Below are 19,897 nucleotides of genomic sequence, written 5' to 3'. Positions count from 1 at the left end.
CCTGCACCCTCCCACAGCCACACAACCTTCACCCAGAGGCTGGAGAAGCCACCCCATCCAGAGCAGGCCTTGGAATAGGCACTTAACAAAGACCTGCCAGCGGCTAAGCCGTCCGATTACAGACACCCAGGCTCCCTCCCCATCAGCCACCTCCAGCCACCCAGCCCTGTGAGCACCCAGATGGGCCTCTCAGGGTTAAGAGGGCAACCCGGAAGAGAGGTGACACTTTCACTCTGAGGAGTCTGTCCAAGGACATCACTATTGGCTTCTTTCCCCTCACCCAACAGCCTAGACTGCACAGTCCCTTTTCCCAGGAGGAAAAACGATTGGTTTTCACAAGGATTTCCTTTCTCCAGCCCTCAAACCCCAAGTGGGTCTCAGGCTTCTCTGCGGTCTGGCTAGCTCTGCGGCCTGGCATGACCCCTGGGGCCAGAGCAACCCCAGCCCCCCCATTTGGGTGGGCAGGCCAGAGCCCTTCCTCTGGGGCAGAGCACAGAGACACAGCTGGAAAACCGGGACAATTAGCCAGTGGCCGGCGGCCGGGCCATAAAAACGCAGGAAGCGGCCACCGCAGGGCGGAGGGGATGGCTGTCCCCAATAAAGTGATTGTTCCAAAGAATGCCCACATTCCGAAGACACAGGCTCGAGCCCGGGCCTCGGCTGGCTTCCAGAGCTGGAGGCTTGGGAAGGGGGTGTGGGGACGGAAGGAGGGATTGATTGTGTCTCCAGGAAGAGCAGGAAGATGTTTTCGAGATCAAAAGTCTGCAGTTCCCATCACTTAACCTCTCACGTTCTTGCCTCGTCAAGACTGCAGACACCTCTTGCACACACACACCCCATTCAATGACTTGGGTTCTGTAATGGGGCTTGCTATATATCTTCTATTTTTTTCTCAAGAGGTCCGATGACACTAAGCTGTCCAGGCCAGGCCCAGGAGGTCCACATGGATGACCTGCTCTGGTCTTGCACCTCTTGAGTGCTCAACTCGCTGCCCCACACCCACCCACACCTTAGGAAACAGGAAGGATGGGAGCGACCAGCAAACAGGAGATCCCCAAAGCCCTGAACCTGCTTGGGCCTAGCATCTCTGCACCATGAAGCTTGGTAGGCGTCATTTGTAAAATGGAGAGGATGACAACGTCAGCTTTGTTCCGGATAGAGGGAGATGTGAGGATGAAGGGAGATAAAAGATGACAAGATGAAGTGACAAATGCCAGAGAGCGCTTGACAGTGAGAACCAAGTGCAGATCTGGAGGACAGTGGCCAGCGCCCCACCGCCCAGAGCGCGCTCAAAGCCACCCAGTCAGCTTGCCCAGCCCGCCGAACCTGGCCCTGCGAATCCTAGCCTGGCAGTGCCATCTGAGTTCCGAGAGAAGACCCATGGCGACGCGGGTCCACTCCCTGTGGTTGCTAAACCGAGATGGGTGGGTGTGGGAGCCGAATTTCGTGGCCATGCGCTTCTGTTCGGGCAGATCCCCAGCCAGGCCCTGCAGCACAGGTCCCCATAGCCGCCACCGCCAGCCCCTGGCCCCTTGGAACTGCTTCAAAATCCAAGGAAGATCCTCTCTCAACCCTTCCCCACTCGTAGCTTTTCAGAAGAAATCATTAGTAATGGGCCAGGGTTCCTTCCCTTCCCTTCCCCTGGAGAGGAAAAACCATTTTCTTCTGAGAATGTTTTACTTTGTAAAGGAGAAAGTGGTTTTAAGAGCAAGGTATGATGTGTGACAAAAAAACCTACGTACACATTAGCAGACATTCTAGGCTCCTTTTTCTTTGACTTTTTTACCCCTTATTTAGGTATAGTAAACATGTAAGTGTAGCTCGCTGGATTTTCACAAACACCCCGTGTAACCAGCACTCTGCTCAAGAAACAGAGTATTACCTGCACTCTGGCCCCCTCCATTACTGTCCCCCACTAGCCTGACTTCTACCTTGGCTTTAAAAAAAAAAGTTAAGACTTTTGAGTCTTGAATGTAAATGCTTAAAAGTTGATCGCTTTAACTTAAATCCCAAATGTGAGATGACCTCGGAGATGCAGCCTGCAGCTAAGGTCACAATTTATCTCGTGCCGAGGGAGATTGGTTTCCTTGGGGAAGAAAATAAATGATTAGCGCTGACATTTATTTAGGGAGAGCAGTTGTCCTGGCCAGGGGTGCAGAGCGGAAAGGAGCCAGCCCAACTCTTCTGGCTCAACTTGTCACCTCCTGGGTTAGTTAGAAATGTTGTCATCAAAGCAATGGTTTCCCTTTTCTTTTCTCTTTGGGATAGAAGGAGCCCTGGACTGCCCTCCTCCCCTTTTCTGCAAATGCATAAACACAACTCCTTAGTCTCCAAGCCCAGATTCCCACCAAGATAGCTCTTTCCCCCTCTCTTTTGCAAGCCTCTTGATTTCATTCTTTGAACCTGTGATTGGAGGTTAAAGTGCACCAGGTTGGAAGGAGGAAGCTCTTAACAATAAAGGTTTGAATATTTAGCTGTGGTCGGGTCGCGGCCCTCTCGCGAGCTCCCCCCACCTTATCTTTTAAAATGCAAATCGTGTTTCGGGGGGCTGTGCGCGGGGTGCGCGCTGCGCCTCGACGTCTCCAGCCATTGGTGTCTGTGTCATTACTAATAGAGTCCTGTAAACACTCGTTAATCACGTAAGGCCGCCGGCTCCGGGCTCCGCACGCCAGCCTGTGGCGGGTCTTCCCCGCCTCTGCAGCCTAGTGGGAAGGAGGTGGGAGGAAAGAAGGAAGAAAGGGAGGGAGGGAGGAGACAGGCCAGTGGGAGGGACCGCCTCAGAGGCAGAAGCGCCGCGAGGAGCCAGCGGAGCACCGCGGGCTAGGGCGCAGCCACCCGCTGCTCCTCGCACCCCCTCGCCCCTTCCCCTTCGCGCCCCCCGGCAGTCCCCAGCGTCCGTCCCCAGGCAGCATGGTGAGGTTGGCTGTCGGGCCCTCGCCACCATGTACGTGAGCTACCTCCTGGACAAGGACGTGAGCATGTACCCCAGCTCCGTTCGCCACTCTGGCGGCCTCAACCTGGCCCCGCAGAACTTCGTCAGTCCCCCTCAGTACCCGGACTACGGTGGCTACCATGTGGCGGCCGCAGCTGCAGCGGCCGCGAACTTGGACAATGCGCAGTCCCCGGGGCCATCGTGGCCGGCGGCCTACGGCGCCCCGCTCCGGGAGGATTGGAACGGCTACGCGCCGGGGGGCGCCGCGGCCGCCGCCAACGCCGTGGCGCACGGCCTCAACGGGGGCTCGCCGGCCGCAGCCATGGGCTACAGCAGCCCGGCCGACTACCACGCACACCATCACCCACACCACCACCCGCACCACCCGCCCGCCGCGCCTCCCTGTGCCTCGGGATTGCTGCAGACTCTCAACCCCGGCCCTCCGGGGCCCGCCGCCACTAACGCCGCGGAACAGCTGTCCCCCGGTGGCCAGCGGCGGAACCTGTGCGAGTGGATGCGGAAGCCCGCGCAGCCGTCCCTTGGAAGCCAAGGTAAGCGGCGACGCGCCCCGCGGGAGGGCGCCCTGCGAGGCGCTGACTCCGCGCCGGCTGCTGGGCGGGCCGCGTGTCCTGTGCGCACCCGGGCATCCGGGGCTATCTGGAGGCTACGCGCCAGGAAGGAGAGGCGGGGAGCTGGGACCCTCAGGGCTTCTCTAGATCCTTCGCCTGGGCTGGCGGGGGTCGAGGGTGAATATTTTGGTGTCACACGCGGTGCTCAGTTTAGGGCAGAGGAGAAGCACGGCTGTACAGAGTGGATCCCGCCCTCCCCACTTGCTGCCACCGCCGCTCGCACTCCGTGCGCAGCTTTCAGCCACAGGGAAGAGGGAGCCTCGAACTCCACCCGCCGGGCTCTTGACCATTTCACTCCACGTCCTCCTTCCGCATCTGACTAATTCGGAAGAGCGGTGGCCTGGGGGGCTAGGAGGGCGGCGCGTGGGGCCAGGTCTGGCCATTCGGGCCAGCTCAACTGATCAGAGCTACAGCCAGTAGGGAGACCGGGCAGAGGTGCTGTGGCTAGAAAGGAGGTGTTGGCCCCGGAACTAAGGGGAAGGGGGCGCGCCCGATCTTTGAAACTTTGATCGGTAAAGGGGTTATTTCAATCAGAAGCTGGAGGGCTAGGGGCAAGAAGCCGCGGGAGGGAAGGAACCTTGGTGGCAATACAGCCGCAGCTCCGGACGTGGGATAATTTGTCCCAAATCAAGCATCTCAGGGTGCGTGTATGTACACACACACATGCAGCCAAGAAGCTTGCTTAGGAGACGTTTCTGTCAAGATCCTATGTTTGCCGGACTGTGGGGCTCATGGGTCCAGGGTCTGCCCCATCTAATATCGGGATGTGTGTTCAGGTGGGAAGGAAGTACGACTAGGTGTGTTGGGGAGAGTCCTGCTGGCCGCCCCCTTACTCCGTGAAGTTTTTCCAGCCCTCTGCACTTCCGCTTTTTTCTCTTCCCTCCTTTCTGGCCCAGCCAGGCCGCATGCAGGTTATGGCCACTTCGCAGAGGTTTATAGCCTATTACAGCCGTATAAATCAGAGCTGCCCTTGGGGGCTGTCTCTGGGTATCGGTTTCTGCGTCACTGGGCACATGCCGGGATCGTCCGGGTGGGAAATGCTGCCGCCCAGGGAGAAGGTCACAGGGCCAGCCTCGCAACTTGGGCTTGGTCCCTTCTCCTGGATGAGGCGCCCTGGTCGGAACCGAGCGCACTCGCAAAGAAGGCCCCCTTTATAGAGCCTGCCTGGGACGCAACTGGTGGGGAGCCGGCGGCCTAAGGGAGACCTTCGGCGAGTCCAGGGCGGGGGGGAGGGGTCGCAGAAGGAGGGGAGAGCCGCAGGAGCCCAGGCCGCAGGGTCAGCAGATGAGAGGCCGCTGTGAAGTCCCGCACCGAGGTGGCGAGGCCGCAGTCGGCGCCGGGCGCCCTTGTGATGTTAATGTGGGGAGGCCGCGGTCCGCAGGCCGGAGACCGGCTCCTCTGCGGAGCGTCATCTGTCAAGGGGCGAGGGGGTGGTACTAGGCCCGGCCCGCTTTGATATACACCTTCCCAGCTCTGCCATTGTCTCTTTTAGGGCCCGGAAAGAGGGTGGTGACTTTCGCAGTCAATAATGAATTCTGGCAAGTTCCTCTCATCTCTCCCCTCCTCCAGCCCCTTCCTCGGTTCCCAGGGGGTGCAGGGCTCCTCCGAGACCCTTGGGCGCGGGCGGCAGAGCGCCAGGGGTCCTGGTTACCAAGTTCCCCGGCGCGTCCGGGATACTGAAAGGGCAGCACCCCAGCAAAAGCTGCCCCCAAGCACCCCAGGGCGAGTGTCGCTACTGGGGAGTTGGGCTTGGAGAACTCCTTTGCGCACCGCTGCGTAGCCCTGGAGGTGTCCCTGGTGGCTCCAACTAGGCTCCAATGCCAGCCGCACCCCTCCTATCGGCCTGACCTGGTCTGATTCTCAGTTTCCTTACCTGTAAAAAGGGGACGATTACCACTGGCGGCCTCGAGTGGGTGTGAGGCAGCAACGTGTGTGAATGCGCCCACCCATTGGAAGGCCCTGGGGACGTGTTAGTTCCCTTCACTTTCTTCGCAGGCGCGGGGTCGGGGCCGCTGCGCCCATTCAAATGCGCCTGCCGGGCAGTGTTTATGTTAATGCGCCTGGCGGGGAGGGGGATGAAAGCCGGGGCCGCCATTTGCTCAGTAGTGGTAATTCAAACAGAATGCGGTGGTTATTAAGGCATTGAAAGGGCTTTTCTTTGATAAGATCGCCTTGTCCGGCATTGTTTGCGACTGTGTTCCCCTTTCAGCGGCCTGGGGGAGCTCCCTCTGATCCCGCCTGTATCTTCCCAGGGCGCTTTTGTTGTGGTTTGCAAAGGGTTTTACCTGAACAAAGTCGGCCTGCGGGGCATGAAACACCTCCAAGCAGCTCCCAGACCTTTAGATCTTCCTGTTGGACTGGGCGCTGGGAGATGGAACCCGTTCTGCTGCCAGAAGACCCGGGCCTGGTCAGGGCTATGTGGAGGATTGACCCAGAACAGACCCAGTGGAGACGCCAGGCTCCGGCCTGCTCCCACTGCGTCGGCACTATTTGTCAAGGCCCTTCAGTAAAACCATCAATCCCAGGTTTAACATGTTGACAATCCAATGAGCACAGATCACTGGTCAGGATAGCTCTGGCAGGGTTTGCAGCAGAAATAAATGGGGAATTAAAAAAGAAAACATGGGGAATGCCAAACCAGGTTCCACCAGATATGTGTCATGTCCCCAGCTGGAGAATTCCCCAGCTCAGAATTCCTCCAGCGGGGCCTAGGGTTCAGGGGGTAGTTCAGGTGACTTGAGGGGTCCTGTCCCCTCCTGCACCCCCTTTTCACTTCTAATAAAGCAAACAGAAAGTAACCCCCCACCTCCGCCACCAACAACGGCAGCCCTGCAAACCCAGCTGTTTCTAGGTGAGCTTCCATCTCTGGTGGGCCTGAAAATCTGAATATTCCTGGGACTCTGCCCTGCCCCCTTTCCCTTTGGGCCCAGGCAGCTCCACTACTGTATTTGGTTCTCTGAAAGGGTGCCTGGGTTCTGCTTTCTTCTATGTGTATGAGGTTTTAGTTTTTATTAATTAAAAAAAAAGCCCTCTTAAGCCCAAGGTTAGTTTTGTTGTTCCACAGAGCCCCACACCCTCCCCCCAGGACCCTCTGGGGGGTCTTGTCAGACTCTGCAGGAACCAGCCAAACCCCTACCCCCAGGGCAGCAGAGGAAGAGAAATGGCCCTTGGGTTAGGGAGGTTTGTCATTACCCATGACTGATGGGCCTCGCAGTTCTCAGCCCAAACTTCTGCTTCCTCCAGTGAAAACCAGGACGAAAGACAAATACCGGGTCGTGTACACGGACCACCAGCGGCTGGAGCTGGAGAAGGAGTTTCACTACAGTCGCTATATCACCATCCGGAGGAAAGCCGAGCTGGCCGCCACATTGGGGCTCTCCGAGAGGCAGGTGGGAACCACCCTGCTCCCTCCTGGACCTGGTCACGGCCTTGGATTGGGGGGAGTCACCTGGGGAGAGTTAGAAGTCAGGTGGAAGATCTACCTAGTTCTGTGAGCAGATTAAAGCAGCAGGATGGAGAACATTTTCTTTCTGAATACTTTTTTAAAAAGTCTCCTTCCACCTGCAGTTGTCTTTTCTTGATGATGTTGAATATCCGCCCCCTTTTTGAGGGGTCTGAGATGTGTAAGAAAGAACAGTATTAGTTTAATTCAGATTTCTATTTGGGTCAATAACGACTTAAAGACGTATTCTCTTTGGACCCAGCACTGTACTGGGGGCAACAAAAGTAATATAAGACCCAATCTCTGCCGATAAAAACTAGAGGGCTGAGGCTTGGCTCATAAACACTCTGCATGGTCTAGAAAAAACAGGCCAAATTCACAGCCAGGAAGCCCCACACTGAATCTCAGTCTCAGCTCCACGGTGAGGAATATTACTTTTCAGTTTAGCTCTGAGAGGCCAAAGGTTGTCATCTAAGGTACATCAGCACCGGCTTCCTCTTGCTTGGTGTAGCAAGGGCCTTGCAGTTTCTGTTTTCCTTGGTTGTGAGACTCTGAACTTTTCCAGTAACGTTGTAGATAAAGGTTGCTTTGGAAAGAAACCTGGGAACAAGGAGGAAGGAAGGCTCTTCTCTCAGGAGGCGGAAGTGGGCTTGGGAAGGGCTCCAGCGTGGCTGCTACAGGGCTGTCCCATGAAAGGCTGTGCGAGGGTTTGGGGGTCCTTCCATCAGAGAGGGCACTTCTTTAGTTGGAGAGGGACATATTGCTGCTAGTGCTGAATACTGGTCCTTTCCCCTCTCACATCCTCTTTTTCACCACCTTCTGTTTTCTCCACCTTCCCATTTCCAGGTTAAAATTTGGTTTCAGAACCGCCGAGCAAAGGAAAGGAAAATCAACAAGAAGAAACTGCAGCAGCAACAGCAGCCCCCACCATCTGCACCCCAGCCACAGCCAGGTCCTCTGAGGAGTGTCCCAGAGCCTCTGAGTCCTGTGTCTTCCCTGCAAGGCTCCGTGCCTGGCTCTGTTCCTGGGGTTCTGGGGCCTGGGGGGGTGTTGAACCCCACTGTCACCCAATGACCTACAGTGGCCTGCAGCAGCAGAGCAATTCCAGGCTGAGTCATGAGGTGCATGGACTCTGCTCGAAGCCTCAGGAGAGACCCCTTTCCTCCCACCCACAATGTACACCAACTTATCCAGCTCTCAGAGGAGAAATGGGGGCCAGGAGAAAAGACGAGTGGGTATGGAGACCTCCAGGAAGACATTGTCCCAGATTTTGACCTTTTCCGGTCTGACTCTTTCTGCCAGTGAGGAGACGGGTAATGATGACCACCAGGGCTTCACGTAGTACTGGCAGCAGTGCCTGGACTGGCTAAACGGACCAGGCTTTCCGCCCCTTCCTCCCCAGCTCTTTTTGTCTTCAAAATCTGAGGATGCACCTCTGGTTGGAGCTGAGGGAAGAGAGGGACTCGGGAGCACCAGTGCTTGGAGCCAAGATGGCTGCTGCCTACTCACTGCCATCTAAGGACCAGCTGGCCCCTCCTGCCTCAAGGGAAGGCAAGATTTACACTGCAGAAGCCAGAGGCAGCTAAGATAGAAACCTGGACCGACCAAAGACTGCAGAAGACAGACTGCTTTGTCTGTCTTCTCTTCCCTCCCCAGACCAGGAAAGGCTTGGCTGGTGAATATGCAGTCAATGGGGTGTGTGTGTGTGTTGGGGTGGGGGGTAAGGTGGTTCTTGGACTCCAGGCCTGACAAGGGGGCCCGGGACTGGACCTTGTTTAGAAAGCCTGTCACCAGAGCTTCTCTGGGCTGAATGTATGTCAGTGCTATAAATGCCAGAGCCAACCTGGACTTCCTGTCATTTTCACAATCTTGGGGCTGATGAAGAAGGGGAGTTGTTGTTGCTGCTGTGTGGGTTGTTGGTCTGTGTAACATCCAAGCCAGCCTTTAAAAAGCCTTCTGGAACCATGGGGAGAGAAGTGATATGGTGAAGGGAAGTAGGGGGTATTTGAGCACAGTTGAATTTTTTCTAAAAAGAAACAGAAAGATAAATGAGCTTCCCAGATTTCAGATTCTGTATTTATTGTCTTCAGCTTTTGTCCAGAATTATTATTATTATTATTTTAAGAAATGAAAATCTACTCAACTTGCCAATGAGAATTAGCAAAATCAGGCAGGGGGTGGAGAAGGTTATCTGGACAACCTCATTTTACCCCAGAGCGTCAGAAGCTGGAGGGAGCAGGTTCTGAGACCTTCCCTTCCCCCAAGCCTGGGCCCAGCCGCGGATTGTGAAATGTGTAGTTCTCCTGGGGGTGCCTTTGGGCAAAATGCACATCTGAATGGGCTGCTGCTTCCCAGCTGCGGGCGGTTTTGGGGGTTGGAGGTCAGAGAGCCCCTCGTGGCATCTCATCAAATTCACACGGAGGCATTCGCAAACGTTCCCTTCGCCAGAGATTCCCTTCTTTCTAGGGATGCCCCACAGTTCAGTAGTTAAACATGAGCATCAAGTAAAAATATTTTATTTCCTATTTTCCCAAGGCAACAATTCCATGAACATAGCCTTCTGTGAATCGCCGGGCACTGACGTGAGCCCTTTCTCTCTCCACCCCATGCCCTGCCCTGCGCAGTTTCCTTATACGATCTCCCCCCTTCCCGCGTACCCCCAGAAACAAGAATTCAAGAACCAGCCTAAGAAGATCCTTTCAGTGATGGCTGCTTGTTATCTGGCTGATCCGTTGGGGTCCGGGCTGCTGTCCTTGAAGTTCTTGGTCCTGGAGGCAGTTGAGCTGAGCGCTCTGGGCAGGGCTTCGTTTTCCTACAAATCCTTGGAGCCTTAATCAGCTCCTCCGGCGAGGGAGGAGGTGTACGGGGGGGCTGGGGAGGACGAACAAAACTGCGAGACATACCCCCCCCCATGCAACATCTCCCCAATTACGCGGCCCTTCTGGGTGGTAAAGGGGCCCTTGGGGGCCGGGCCCGCAGACGCCTGGCCTCAGGGTTGGAGGGAGAGTGTCGGGCCCCCTCCCACAGGGGAAGCCAGGTTAGGGTCCGTTGAGCAGGGGACCCTGGGGTGTCGGGGCGCCGGGATCCCGCAGTGGCCGCGCCCCCTCGCCCGCCCCCTCGCCGCCGCCTCGGTTGCTATGCGTTGCTGTGAAACGCCTGTCAATAAACCCTGTTTGGACAGTGGAGCGAGAGCACAAGGGTTGTTTGCTTAGTGGTTAGAGGTTCAAAAGTCGGCATTGTCCCGCTGCAAGCGATTACAAGCTCTTCCCCTTCCCCGCCCGGCCCACCGCTCCGACGCCCGCCGCTGGTTAGACCGCGCGGGGCTCTTCCGGGCGAGGAGGGGCGCTCGGCTGCTCCGAAATGCCAGGACCCGCTCCCGCCGCCAGCCGCCCGCCAGTCTCCCAGGCCGCTGAAAGGGCAAGAAATGCGGGCCGTCGCCTGCAAGGCAGGCCACCGCGCTTCCGACGCCAGGACACCGCCCCCCATCCCGCCACCCCCGGAGCGAGCCCAAGACAACACGGGGACGTGGCGCCAGTGGGCAGTGCAGACTGGGGAGGCTTAGCTGGGTCGGCGCCCGGACGCCCGGGTTTACATTTGGTAGGATGACTTAGCGGCTGCCGGCGCCTCTGGCGCTGGACAGGGCGTGGGGGACCCGGGAATCCCTTAGCCCTTCGGCATCCAGTTCCCGGCTCCGGCCGCCAGGGGGCGCGCGCGCTCTGCGAAGAGCTAAGGCCACAGCCCGCGTTCCTCGCACCCTCGGAAGTGAACCCGGAAAGGGACCCGGTTCTGACCCAAATGGAAGGTGTCAGCTGCAGCGCCTCTCCTACCCCAGGCCCTCCCAAACTGGGGACCGGCGAAACTTCCCCACAGGCTGCCACGGGCCTGTTGAAACGAAGTTGAACTAAAGGCAGCCACAGGAGATTCTTAGATCTGTTAAATCTTTAAGAAAAGCAAATTTGGCGGAGGGCAGCTACCCACCGTTCTAAAAGGGTCTTTTTGCACAAGATGTTTCCTTAAAAAATTACAGTAATATGGGTACGATACTAATATATGGAAAGATTGAGAACTTATGATAAATATTGGGGAGGGTGAGAGGAAGTACCAGCATTATGGAACGCAAGTCAAAAAAGGTAGATATGGGGAGAAATCAGCCTGAGGTTTTTTGTTTGTTTGTTTGTTTTTGTTTTCCTGTGAGCAATTCACGGCTTTACCATATTCACCCAATAAAGTTAACAAGATGGACTGCTAATTAAAGCAAAGAAAGTTTCAATGAGTTTCGCTTCTTTCTGATTTAACACCTACTAAAGAAAACCAATCTTAAATAGAAATCTCAATATATAAACAGCAATATTCTTGCTGTTGTTATTCACAACCACTCAGGAAAAAAGAATAAGAGAAGGCAGAAATGAAAGCAATCTCAGCTGCAGAAGAGATTATATGTTTTTTAGGAGCACTATTCGCACCTGGTTTTAGAGACAGGCTGCTATTTACCAGTTCGGTGACCTTGGAGAGATCACAAGCTTTGAGCCACCACTTCCGCATCTGTAATATGGGGCCCAAATGAGGTCATGTAAAGAATTGCAAGTTACAGCATACACTTAGGATTGGATCCCGATAATTGCACCAACTGCTGCTGCTTTTTTTTTTTTATCACGAACCACCTTCTGCAAAGTGCTCTAGGGTCCTTACAAAGACCCTTTGAACAAGGATATTTCCAGTAACAATAGAATTAGAATAACCCCTTCCCAGAGTTGTTTGTAATGTGTTCAGGTTTGCTTACTTCAAAATAGCCTCAAGTCTGTTGTCTCTTCATTTCCACAGCCTCAATGTCTGCATAGAATCTCAGTGGCAAAGCTCTGACATTCCAGATGAGAAGATGAGTTAGTGATCTGCATAGCTCACTCGCCCTTTCATCTACTAGAAGAGATGTCCCCAAACACTTGTACTTAGGAGACAGATTAGTTGAGGATGTAGTTGAGAACCTCCTTATAAGCTATCAGGACACTTTTTAAAGTTTCTTTATTTTGAAACAATTTCCATCCCAATATCTCAGTATTGATTCTGTGCTCTTTAATTTATTTTGTTATTTGGTTTTAAGAATTTAAGTTAAAATTTAAATTATTTTCTTAAACCACACAGACTTCCAACTCCCATTACGCTTACATTTAGCCATTTTTTTCCCATTACCTTTTTCCTTTCCCATCTACTCTTCTTTGTCAACAGGATGACTATGATTTTAGAAAACCAAGCAGGTTTTATTGATAACTGAGAAACGAGCTGAGTGAAACTGGGCCAAAACAATCACTAAATTTACTTAGCTACAAATCAGAGGGAATATTTACTCCTTTATCATTACTTTCTTGAAGGTTATGAAATTAGAACCAGGGGAAGAAAACTCTCAAATTTAAAACAAGGAAAGTAGAATCTGCTAGTTACCAAGATTATATCAACATTACCTTGAAATTCTTCTTGGAAGAATCAGTTTTAGCGAAGGTGGGGGCAAGTGCATAGGTGACCTTTTGGCTCTTATGTTTTTAGTACCCAAACATATTTGTTTTAACAAAAGCTTTTCCAAATTGGGATTTGTCATTGTTCTCAGTGGATATAGATAATATCAACTAGCCTGCCAGAGCCTCAAAGTTAAATGAGCAGTTTGTTCTTTCTGCTGGATCCTGGCAATTCTGTGCTAGAGATCTAATCCATAAACCAGAACACAACCAGTTTTGATCCACGAAGAAGAGTGCCCTGAGATTAAATGATAACCAAACCATCCCTTCATGCATACACACATTTACTTCAAAATAATATTCAGGTCATGTATTGGGTTTATGTGGCTAATATTTTATTGAGAAGTAAGAACCCAGGCATTTATGCGTTTTAAGACTTGTGTTTTAATTTCTAGGAAATGAATTATTTTTTAATTGTTCAGGTGTTGTCTCAGAACTTCCAGGATTGACAGTCTGTTATCATAACACTTTGTATCTGCAGCATGACAATAATAGGTTTTATACAAGTGGTAGTTGATAAATTTCTCTCCAACCTCAGGAAAGCAAACAATGAGAAACAATGTAGGAGCTAAAGTACAAACATACAATGGCTTGTTGTGTGGCACTTAAATAATTTTAACTTATTGTTGATTAGTAGAATCAGCAACAAAGATTAAGTACCTAAACCACAGATTAGGAGTTGTTAAAAGTGACCTGGGCAGGCTCTTTCTTTAACTCATGAAAGACACTTAGTTTATTGTTATTTAACTCTGTGTACCTAATGTGTGAAAAACAACAACCACAACAAAACGCAACATAACTAGATTCTGTTTTCAGTCCCTGTCCCCATTTTCTAGGCAAAATTATGGTAGGGAATATGTGCGTTGCCAGAAACAAGCAGAAGAAAGACATAATTAAACAAGAACCTGAGACCATTGTCCAATAAATAGCATTATTGAAGCTTGCAGGAAGAACAAAAAGAAAGGTTGCTTGTCTGGAATCCACACATACAAGAAATAAAAATGTAATTTTCCCCCTCAAACCACTTTGTTGAAAATATTGTAAATTTCAGAAATCCAAATTCGTCTATTTTCATTTGTTCCTGTTATAATTTTCATCATACCTATGAGTTTCATATAACTATCCTTGTACTTTTAGAAATGTTAGTGATATCTTATTATACATATTAAACACTTATACAGACACAGTTCTTGGTCATGATCCTAAATCCACAGAAAACCAACAATCAACATTCGTTTCTCATTTCTAGGGTTAGAATCTTGAAATGTATTATACATCTAGTGTTAGGGTTGCTCCTCGGCCAGAACTGAGAACTAAAGGCTACATGACCAAAAACAACTGCCATTTGCAGCTGTTCAGTGAGTAAAATTTTACATGGATTTGGAACTACTGAATAAAACTTTTGCAACTCTAAAGCCAGACAACATAGACAAGGGGCAAGCTGTTTCTTTAGCGAGAACTTTTCATTTATCCCACCTGGATTTCAATCTTTATGTTTCAGAAAGAAAAATGGAAGAAAACTTTGCTCATGCCCAAGGAAGCCCGTTGTTTAACAGGCTTGGGAGAAGCGCTGGGCCTGGGATCAGGACATCTGCGCGCAGCCCAGCCGTTAGGGAAGACTCAGCTCAGGTGACAGCGGTCACGCCCCTTCCTCTGCCGCCAGGATGAACGAGTCATCTGGCTTCAGGCTCTTGGACCCTCCCGAAGGCCACCAGAGCCCACCGCACAGACAAGCGCCACGTGCCGCCTACAGCTCTCTCCGCGGACGTCGAGCCGCAGGTGTCCGGTCTTTTCTGCCCTCCAACGCCAGGCGGCGGAGAAGGCCGCGCTCCCAGCCGGGCCATCTCGGCTGCAGCCTGGGGGCTCCGGGACTTGTCGGAGTCCCCCTGGGGACGGGAGCTACGAGTGGGGACAGAAGAGGCACCCGGTTGGGTACCTCCGCCGGGGAACCGCGCCAGCTAGGGATGAGGCCCTGGGAACGCCTCCCTGTCGCCATCGCCGCCGCCTGCGCCCCCGGAAGTCGCGCCTCGAGATTCCAGGCACTTTCTTTTACTTCTTTGGAACAGCCGGGGTCCAGCAGTGGCTTTTGCCATCAGGGTTAAACGTCCTAGGACTTGTAAAGGCGCGCCCCACTGTGGGCGGGGGTGGTGCCGGGAGCTGGAGTCGCGGGCGCAGACCGGTCCCGATGAGGAGCATCCTGAGCGGCCTCCATCGGTGGGAGCAGAGCTCCCAGGGCTGCGGCCAGGCGGGTGGGACTAGATTTGGGGGAAGGACTGTAGCGTTCTGCGCTCAGCCCGCCTCGCAGCGGCGGGACCCGCGGGTCTGGTGGGCGCTGCGGTCCAGCCTGTGCGAGGTGCCCGGCAGGCGGCGCTGCTGCTCTGGTTGAGACGGCCGAAGGGCCGGGGCCCGGCGGCGGGATGGATCTGTCCCCAACCCCGCCGCGAACCCTCGAGCCCGAGGGCTGAGTCACGGCAGCCATCCGGGAACAGCTCCCCAGGAAGACCCGCAGCCCTCCCGGCCCCCTCGGCCGCTTCTCCGGTCCTGGCAGGGCGCACGGGATGGGGGTCTGTTGCAGTGGGTGTCGCCTCTAACTGCGTGCGCGAAACAACCTCCCTCCAACTGTCCACCTTCCCCGGCTGCGCTGTCGCACTTTCGCCCCCAGCTAGCTCCCTTTCGCAGCCACCCAAAGGGGCGGCCGGCGGCCCCTGGGGAGGCCGTCTCCCCCAGAACCCGGTTGGGCCCGGAGGTGCCCGCCGCCCTCGCGTTCATCCGGGTAAAGAAACGTCTCCCTGGTCTGCTCCTCACCAGTGATCAGTGGCGGTTTCAGGGCTGGTGCCCAACCCGGGCCTACTTTGGGGTGTATGGAGGAGAGGGGAGGGCGGGATCCCTCTTCATCTAGGATCAGCTAAATAATTTACTCAAGGTTTTCTCTGCCTGCCAGTTCCCTTCCCTGCACCATTGCCTTGGACTTCCTGCTTTCTGAAGCTCCGGGGAGAGAAAGGCCAAGTCTTAATAAAAGTTAATATTAATCGTGGTGGAGGCGCCGTGCAGGTGCTTGGCGGACGCGACACTTCGGTCTTCCGCTCTCCGCCCCTCCTTCTCCAAGCCGGGCCCCTCCTCTGGAGATGGGACTTGTATTTTGGGGTACATTCCGGAAATAAGGGCGCTGGAATAATGACCCTTGGGCCACGCTCTTTGCAAACCTCCTCCTCCAGGTCACTGAGCGCGGAAGGTGGCAAAGGTCGAGCGTGCACACAGTAGCTGCGGCACAGAAGCAGCGCCCGCCCGCCCGCCGGCTTTGGCTCGCAAGCGCAGAGTTAAAAGAAACCCGCAGGAGAGTTGGCAGGGTTGACCTGAGAGGGACCTGCAGGAAGGGAAACAGGCAGAGCCAAGTAAAGGAGAGGCGGGTGGGGGTGGGGACAAAATTTACCTGTAAGACGGTAAGGTGTTACCGTGAGGTGTTCAACAATCCCTTTTTTAAAAAAATAAAGCAACAAACCAATACTGTCACAGTGTCAAGAGCACTTTTTCCTAACGTGTGGGCAAAGGACTCCAACATGCTGTCTTTCCCGCAGCATAGTCTAGTTTGGTTTATGCTTTTATTAATGCAAGCTAATTGTATTAAGAAAGTACAATACCTTCCAAGGAATTTAAGCCCTGCAGAGATATGAAAAAGGCTTAATTTCTCCTCCATTGTTTCAATCCCAGTCCTCTGGGATACCAATGTGAAAGCCCTAGTCCATATCATTCCAAGAATTTTTTGTGCTTACACAAACATATATTACATGCCATCTGTTCTTCCTTTATCTCTTCTTTTAAAAAAAGCACCAAAAATGGAGTCATACTTTACTCATGACTTGCTTTTATCACTAAATAATATATCATGGGCATTTTCCCGGGTCATTACATATACATCCAAAGGATTCTTTTTAATGGCCACCATATTTTATAAATTTAGATATACCAGAATTCTACTCATGCATTTATTCAACAATTTCTTTGAAGGTTTATTATGTTCAAGTGCTGGGAAAACAGCATTAAGATCACAGATAAGAATCCATGTTCTTGGGGAGCTTATATTCTAGTGGGGGAGACTGAAAATAAACATTTATTTAACGACTTCCCTACTGCTGGATATTCAAGTTTTTGTCAGAGTTTTGCTATTATAAATGATATGAATATAACCATCTTTTTATATATATCCTTTTGTAACTTTGTATTTTTAAATGATAAATTACTTAAATTGGAAATGTTAGGTCAAAGAAAATGTTCATTTTTTACTTTAATACAGATAGTCATTGCTTTCCAAAAAGATTTAGCAGTTCTCACTACCATCACAGGTGCCTGTGAGTGAGTTGTCCTTTCTCCATAGCCTCTTTTCACTAGAGGTTCTCTTTTAAGTTTTTGTTAATCTGATGGACTGAAAATGGTAACTAATTTAATTTTACATTCCATAATTATTCAGCAAGTTGGGCATATTTTCATATGTGTATCGGACATTTGCATTTTCTGTGATTTGCTTGAATCCATCATTTTCTAGATTTTCATTTAATCTTTGCAACAACCAACATTTATCCTTTTCAAATACTAGATTCTAATCCAGGCCTCTCTGAGAACAAACATCATGCTAAATCAGACTATTGAGTCTGATTTCTGAATGTGGCAGCCTTTCTAAATATAAAGGCAAAGTAACAAATGATAAAGAAATCAACAGACAACTATCAAATACATCATTTTCAAAATTTAAAAGCAAAACAAAAGACAAAAAAGTATTTGCTACAAAAATGACAGAGGATTGTTATCCTTAATATATAAAGAATTCAATGCAAAATGATAAGAAAAACACTAGACTTCTAAAGAAATAGCATCAAATAACAAAAAACTTTAAAATAGCCAATACTCAATGCTGGAGAGGGTATGATGAAACAGGTACCTCCTAGACTGATGGTAAGATTGTAAATTCCTATATTTTTGGATGGCAATTTGGCAATATATTTTACAAGTCTTAAAATACACTCATTGAGTTCAATAATTCCACATCTAGATCTAAGGAAATAATCAGAAGTAGGGAGTGAGAAATAAGTGTCTAACATTAAGATTTTGGATAACTAAATTATGACATACCCATTCAGTAATATTATATAATAATATTCAGTAATATTATATAATATCTAAAGCTACTGTTTTCAGAATATTTAATGATCTGGGGAATACTTATTACTTTTGGCTCATACATCAAAAAAGGCGGGATACAAAAGAATATATACAATACGGTTTTTTGTAACTATGCACTTGTAGTAGGCTGAAAAATGGCCGTCTAAAAGATATCTATGTCCTAATCCTTGGAACCTGTCAGCATTACCTTGTGGAGCAAAAAAACCCAAAAAACCAACATCAACACCAAAACCAAAAGAAAACACCAAAAAAACCCCATCCCAAAGAGTCTTTGCAGATATGATTAAATTAAGGATCTTGAGATGGAGAGATTATTCTGGATTATTCATGTGGGTCTTAAATGCCATCACAAGTGTCCTTATAATAGAGGTAAAGGGAGATTTCACACACACACACACACACACACACACACACACACACACACACGACATGAAGAAGGAGAGGCGTGAGATGCAGTAATGCAGCCACAAACCAAGGAATATCAGCAGCCATCAGAAGCTGGAAGAAGCAAGGAACAGATATTTCCTGACAATCTCCAGGGCATAGCTCTGGCCACACCTTGATTTCAGCTCAGTGGTACTAATTTTGGGATTCTGGCCTCCAGAATTATGAGAGAATCAATTTCCGTTGTTTTAAGCTACCAAATGTGTGATCATTTGTTATAGCGGCCACAGGAAACTAACACAGCAGTGTTTTTACTGCTGTCTAACAAACAACTCCAAGCTTAGTATCAGACAACGAGCATTTCATTATGTTCATGGATTCTGTGGGTCAGGAACCCAGACAGGGTACAACAAAAATGATTTCTTTCCATTGCACTGTGTCTGTCCCCTTAGTTAGAAAGACTTGAGTGTCTGGGGCAGAAATCATCTAGAGGTATTTTTACTCATGTATTCGGTGCCTAGGCTAAAATGAGTCAAAAGTTGGGCTCATTTTGGATTGTTAACCAGAGCTCCTTCCCATGTGGCCTGGGCTCCCTCACAGCATGGCAGCCTCAGGCTTTTTGTAGTTAGTCCCATGTCCACAAATTATTTACATTGCTCCACGTCCAAGTTCTCTTCTCCTAAAGCTTCATCTCATTAAGGCATTGGGCTTAGGCTCAGGCTCCAGGGTCTCATAATATAAATCAAGTCCAGGTGCATAGTAGGTTCCTTGAGTTAAGTTCCTTAGGTATGGTTCTGCTTGATTTGAAAACTCATGAATTAAAAGAGGCAAGTTTTCTGCCACTGCCCCTTCGAATAAACCCGTGGTGGGACAGGTACAGGATAACTGCTATCTCCTGTTCTAGAGTGGAGTAAACAGAAACACATGGCAGTCATTGGTTTATGGTAATTCTGAAATCCATCTGATCGTATGTTGCCCATTGATTGGTCAGGACTTCATTCTTCGCCCTGGGAGTGACTGTCTGGGACTTTTCCCTCTGCCTTGTAGGTCTCTGTTCCCATTCCCTGAGTTCCTTCCTTTTTCTATGAAAAGTAGTCAATGTTTGCCATTTTTTCAGCCTGCTTTCTGACTAGAAGTTTGGGGAGCCAAAGGCCTCATTTCATTTTGTACTGCCTTTTGATTCAAGCTGGTATAATTCCTTTAAAATTGTTATGAATTTCTTATGTTTCTGTTTATAGAAATCCATTCCATTAGATAAACTATCCATAGATCTCTGAGATGAACTTTCCTCTGCCTTAAGCGCCCATGAAGCTGTTGTGTACCAATGTCTTTAAGATTTTTAGAAGTCCTATTGTTCGCAAGGCTTGCCCTAAAATCCTTAGAAGGCTGAAAAGATCTAGAATATGACATCTCCAATTATGCCTCTTTGGCAAAAGGATTATTTGAAGCCAAAGGCAATTGAGAGGCAGCAGATCTAGGGAGAGTTCTCCCCTTTCCTGCCTAAAAGGGCATAGATTTCCCTTGGTGAAGCTATTTCCCCCTCTCCTATACCAGGAAGAGGAGAGCAACTCATCACCAAAGATGGAGAGCTGGCACCAAGACATATCTGCATACACAAACTTTACTAAAATAACTTTAATCTTCCATTAGTCTCCCATATATATTTTCTAGTCACTTCCCCACAATTTATCATCTATTTATTATCTCTTGACCCCAACCCTTTCTCTTTGGTTAAGATAGTCTATAAGCTGCCGAATCTAGTCACTTCTTTGAGTTTCTTCTCTGTGAACACCCAGGCAGGTAAAATATGAATAAGATTTGTGTTCTT

General features: G+C 50.4%; 1 protein-coding gene across 2 annotated transcripts; it reads left to right on the top strand.

Annotated features, from left to right (window-relative positions):
- The first annotated feature begins 2,580 nt into the window (after positions 1-2,580).
- CDX2 (caudal type homeobox 2) lies at positions 2,581-9,070 on the top strand. Of its 2 annotated transcripts, none has more exons than XM_033103733.1 (3): positions 2,581-3,483; positions 6,805-6,950; positions 7,850-9,070. In XM_033103733.1, the coding sequence occupies exons 1-3, from the start codon at positions 2,943-2,945 to the stop codon at positions 8,075-8,077; spliced, it is 915 nt and encodes a 304-aa protein (XP_032959624.1). In that variant the 5' UTR covers positions 2,581-2,942; the 3' UTR covers positions 8,078-9,070. The 2 variants fall into 2 exon arrangements, with proteins under 2 accessions (XP_032959624.1, XP_032959625.1); XM_033103734.1 differs by having other exon boundaries at positions 2,766-3,483; positions 6,805-6,946.
- The last annotated feature ends 10,827 nt before the right edge of the window (positions 9,071-19,897 follow it).

This window comes from Rhinolophus ferrumequinum, chromosome 4, assembly GCF_004115265.2.
Source record: "Rhinolophus ferrumequinum isolate MPI-CBG mRhiFer1 chromosome 4, mRhiFer1_v1.p, whole genome shotgun sequence".
NCBI classification, from domain to species: Eukaryota; Metazoa; Chordata; class Mammalia; order Chiroptera; family Rhinolophidae; genus Rhinolophus; species Rhinolophus ferrumequinum.
Note: the sequence above shows the minus strand (reverse complement) of the source record. Positions and strands in the feature narration are given on the sequence as shown.

Coding starts and splice junctions, on each gene's coding strand:
- CDX2 (XM_033103733.1), top strand. CDS start 2,943: ATGTACGTGAGCTACCTCCTGGACAAGGACGTGAGCATGTACCCCAGC. Junction 3,484..6,804: donor GCCGTCCCTTGGAAGCCAAG/GTAAGCGGCGAC, acceptor TGCTTCCTCCAG/TGAAAACCAGGACGAAAGAC. Junction 6,951..7,849: donor TGGGGCTCTCCGAGAGGCAG/GTGGGAACCACC, acceptor TCCCATTTCCAG/GTTAAAATTTGGTTTCAGAA.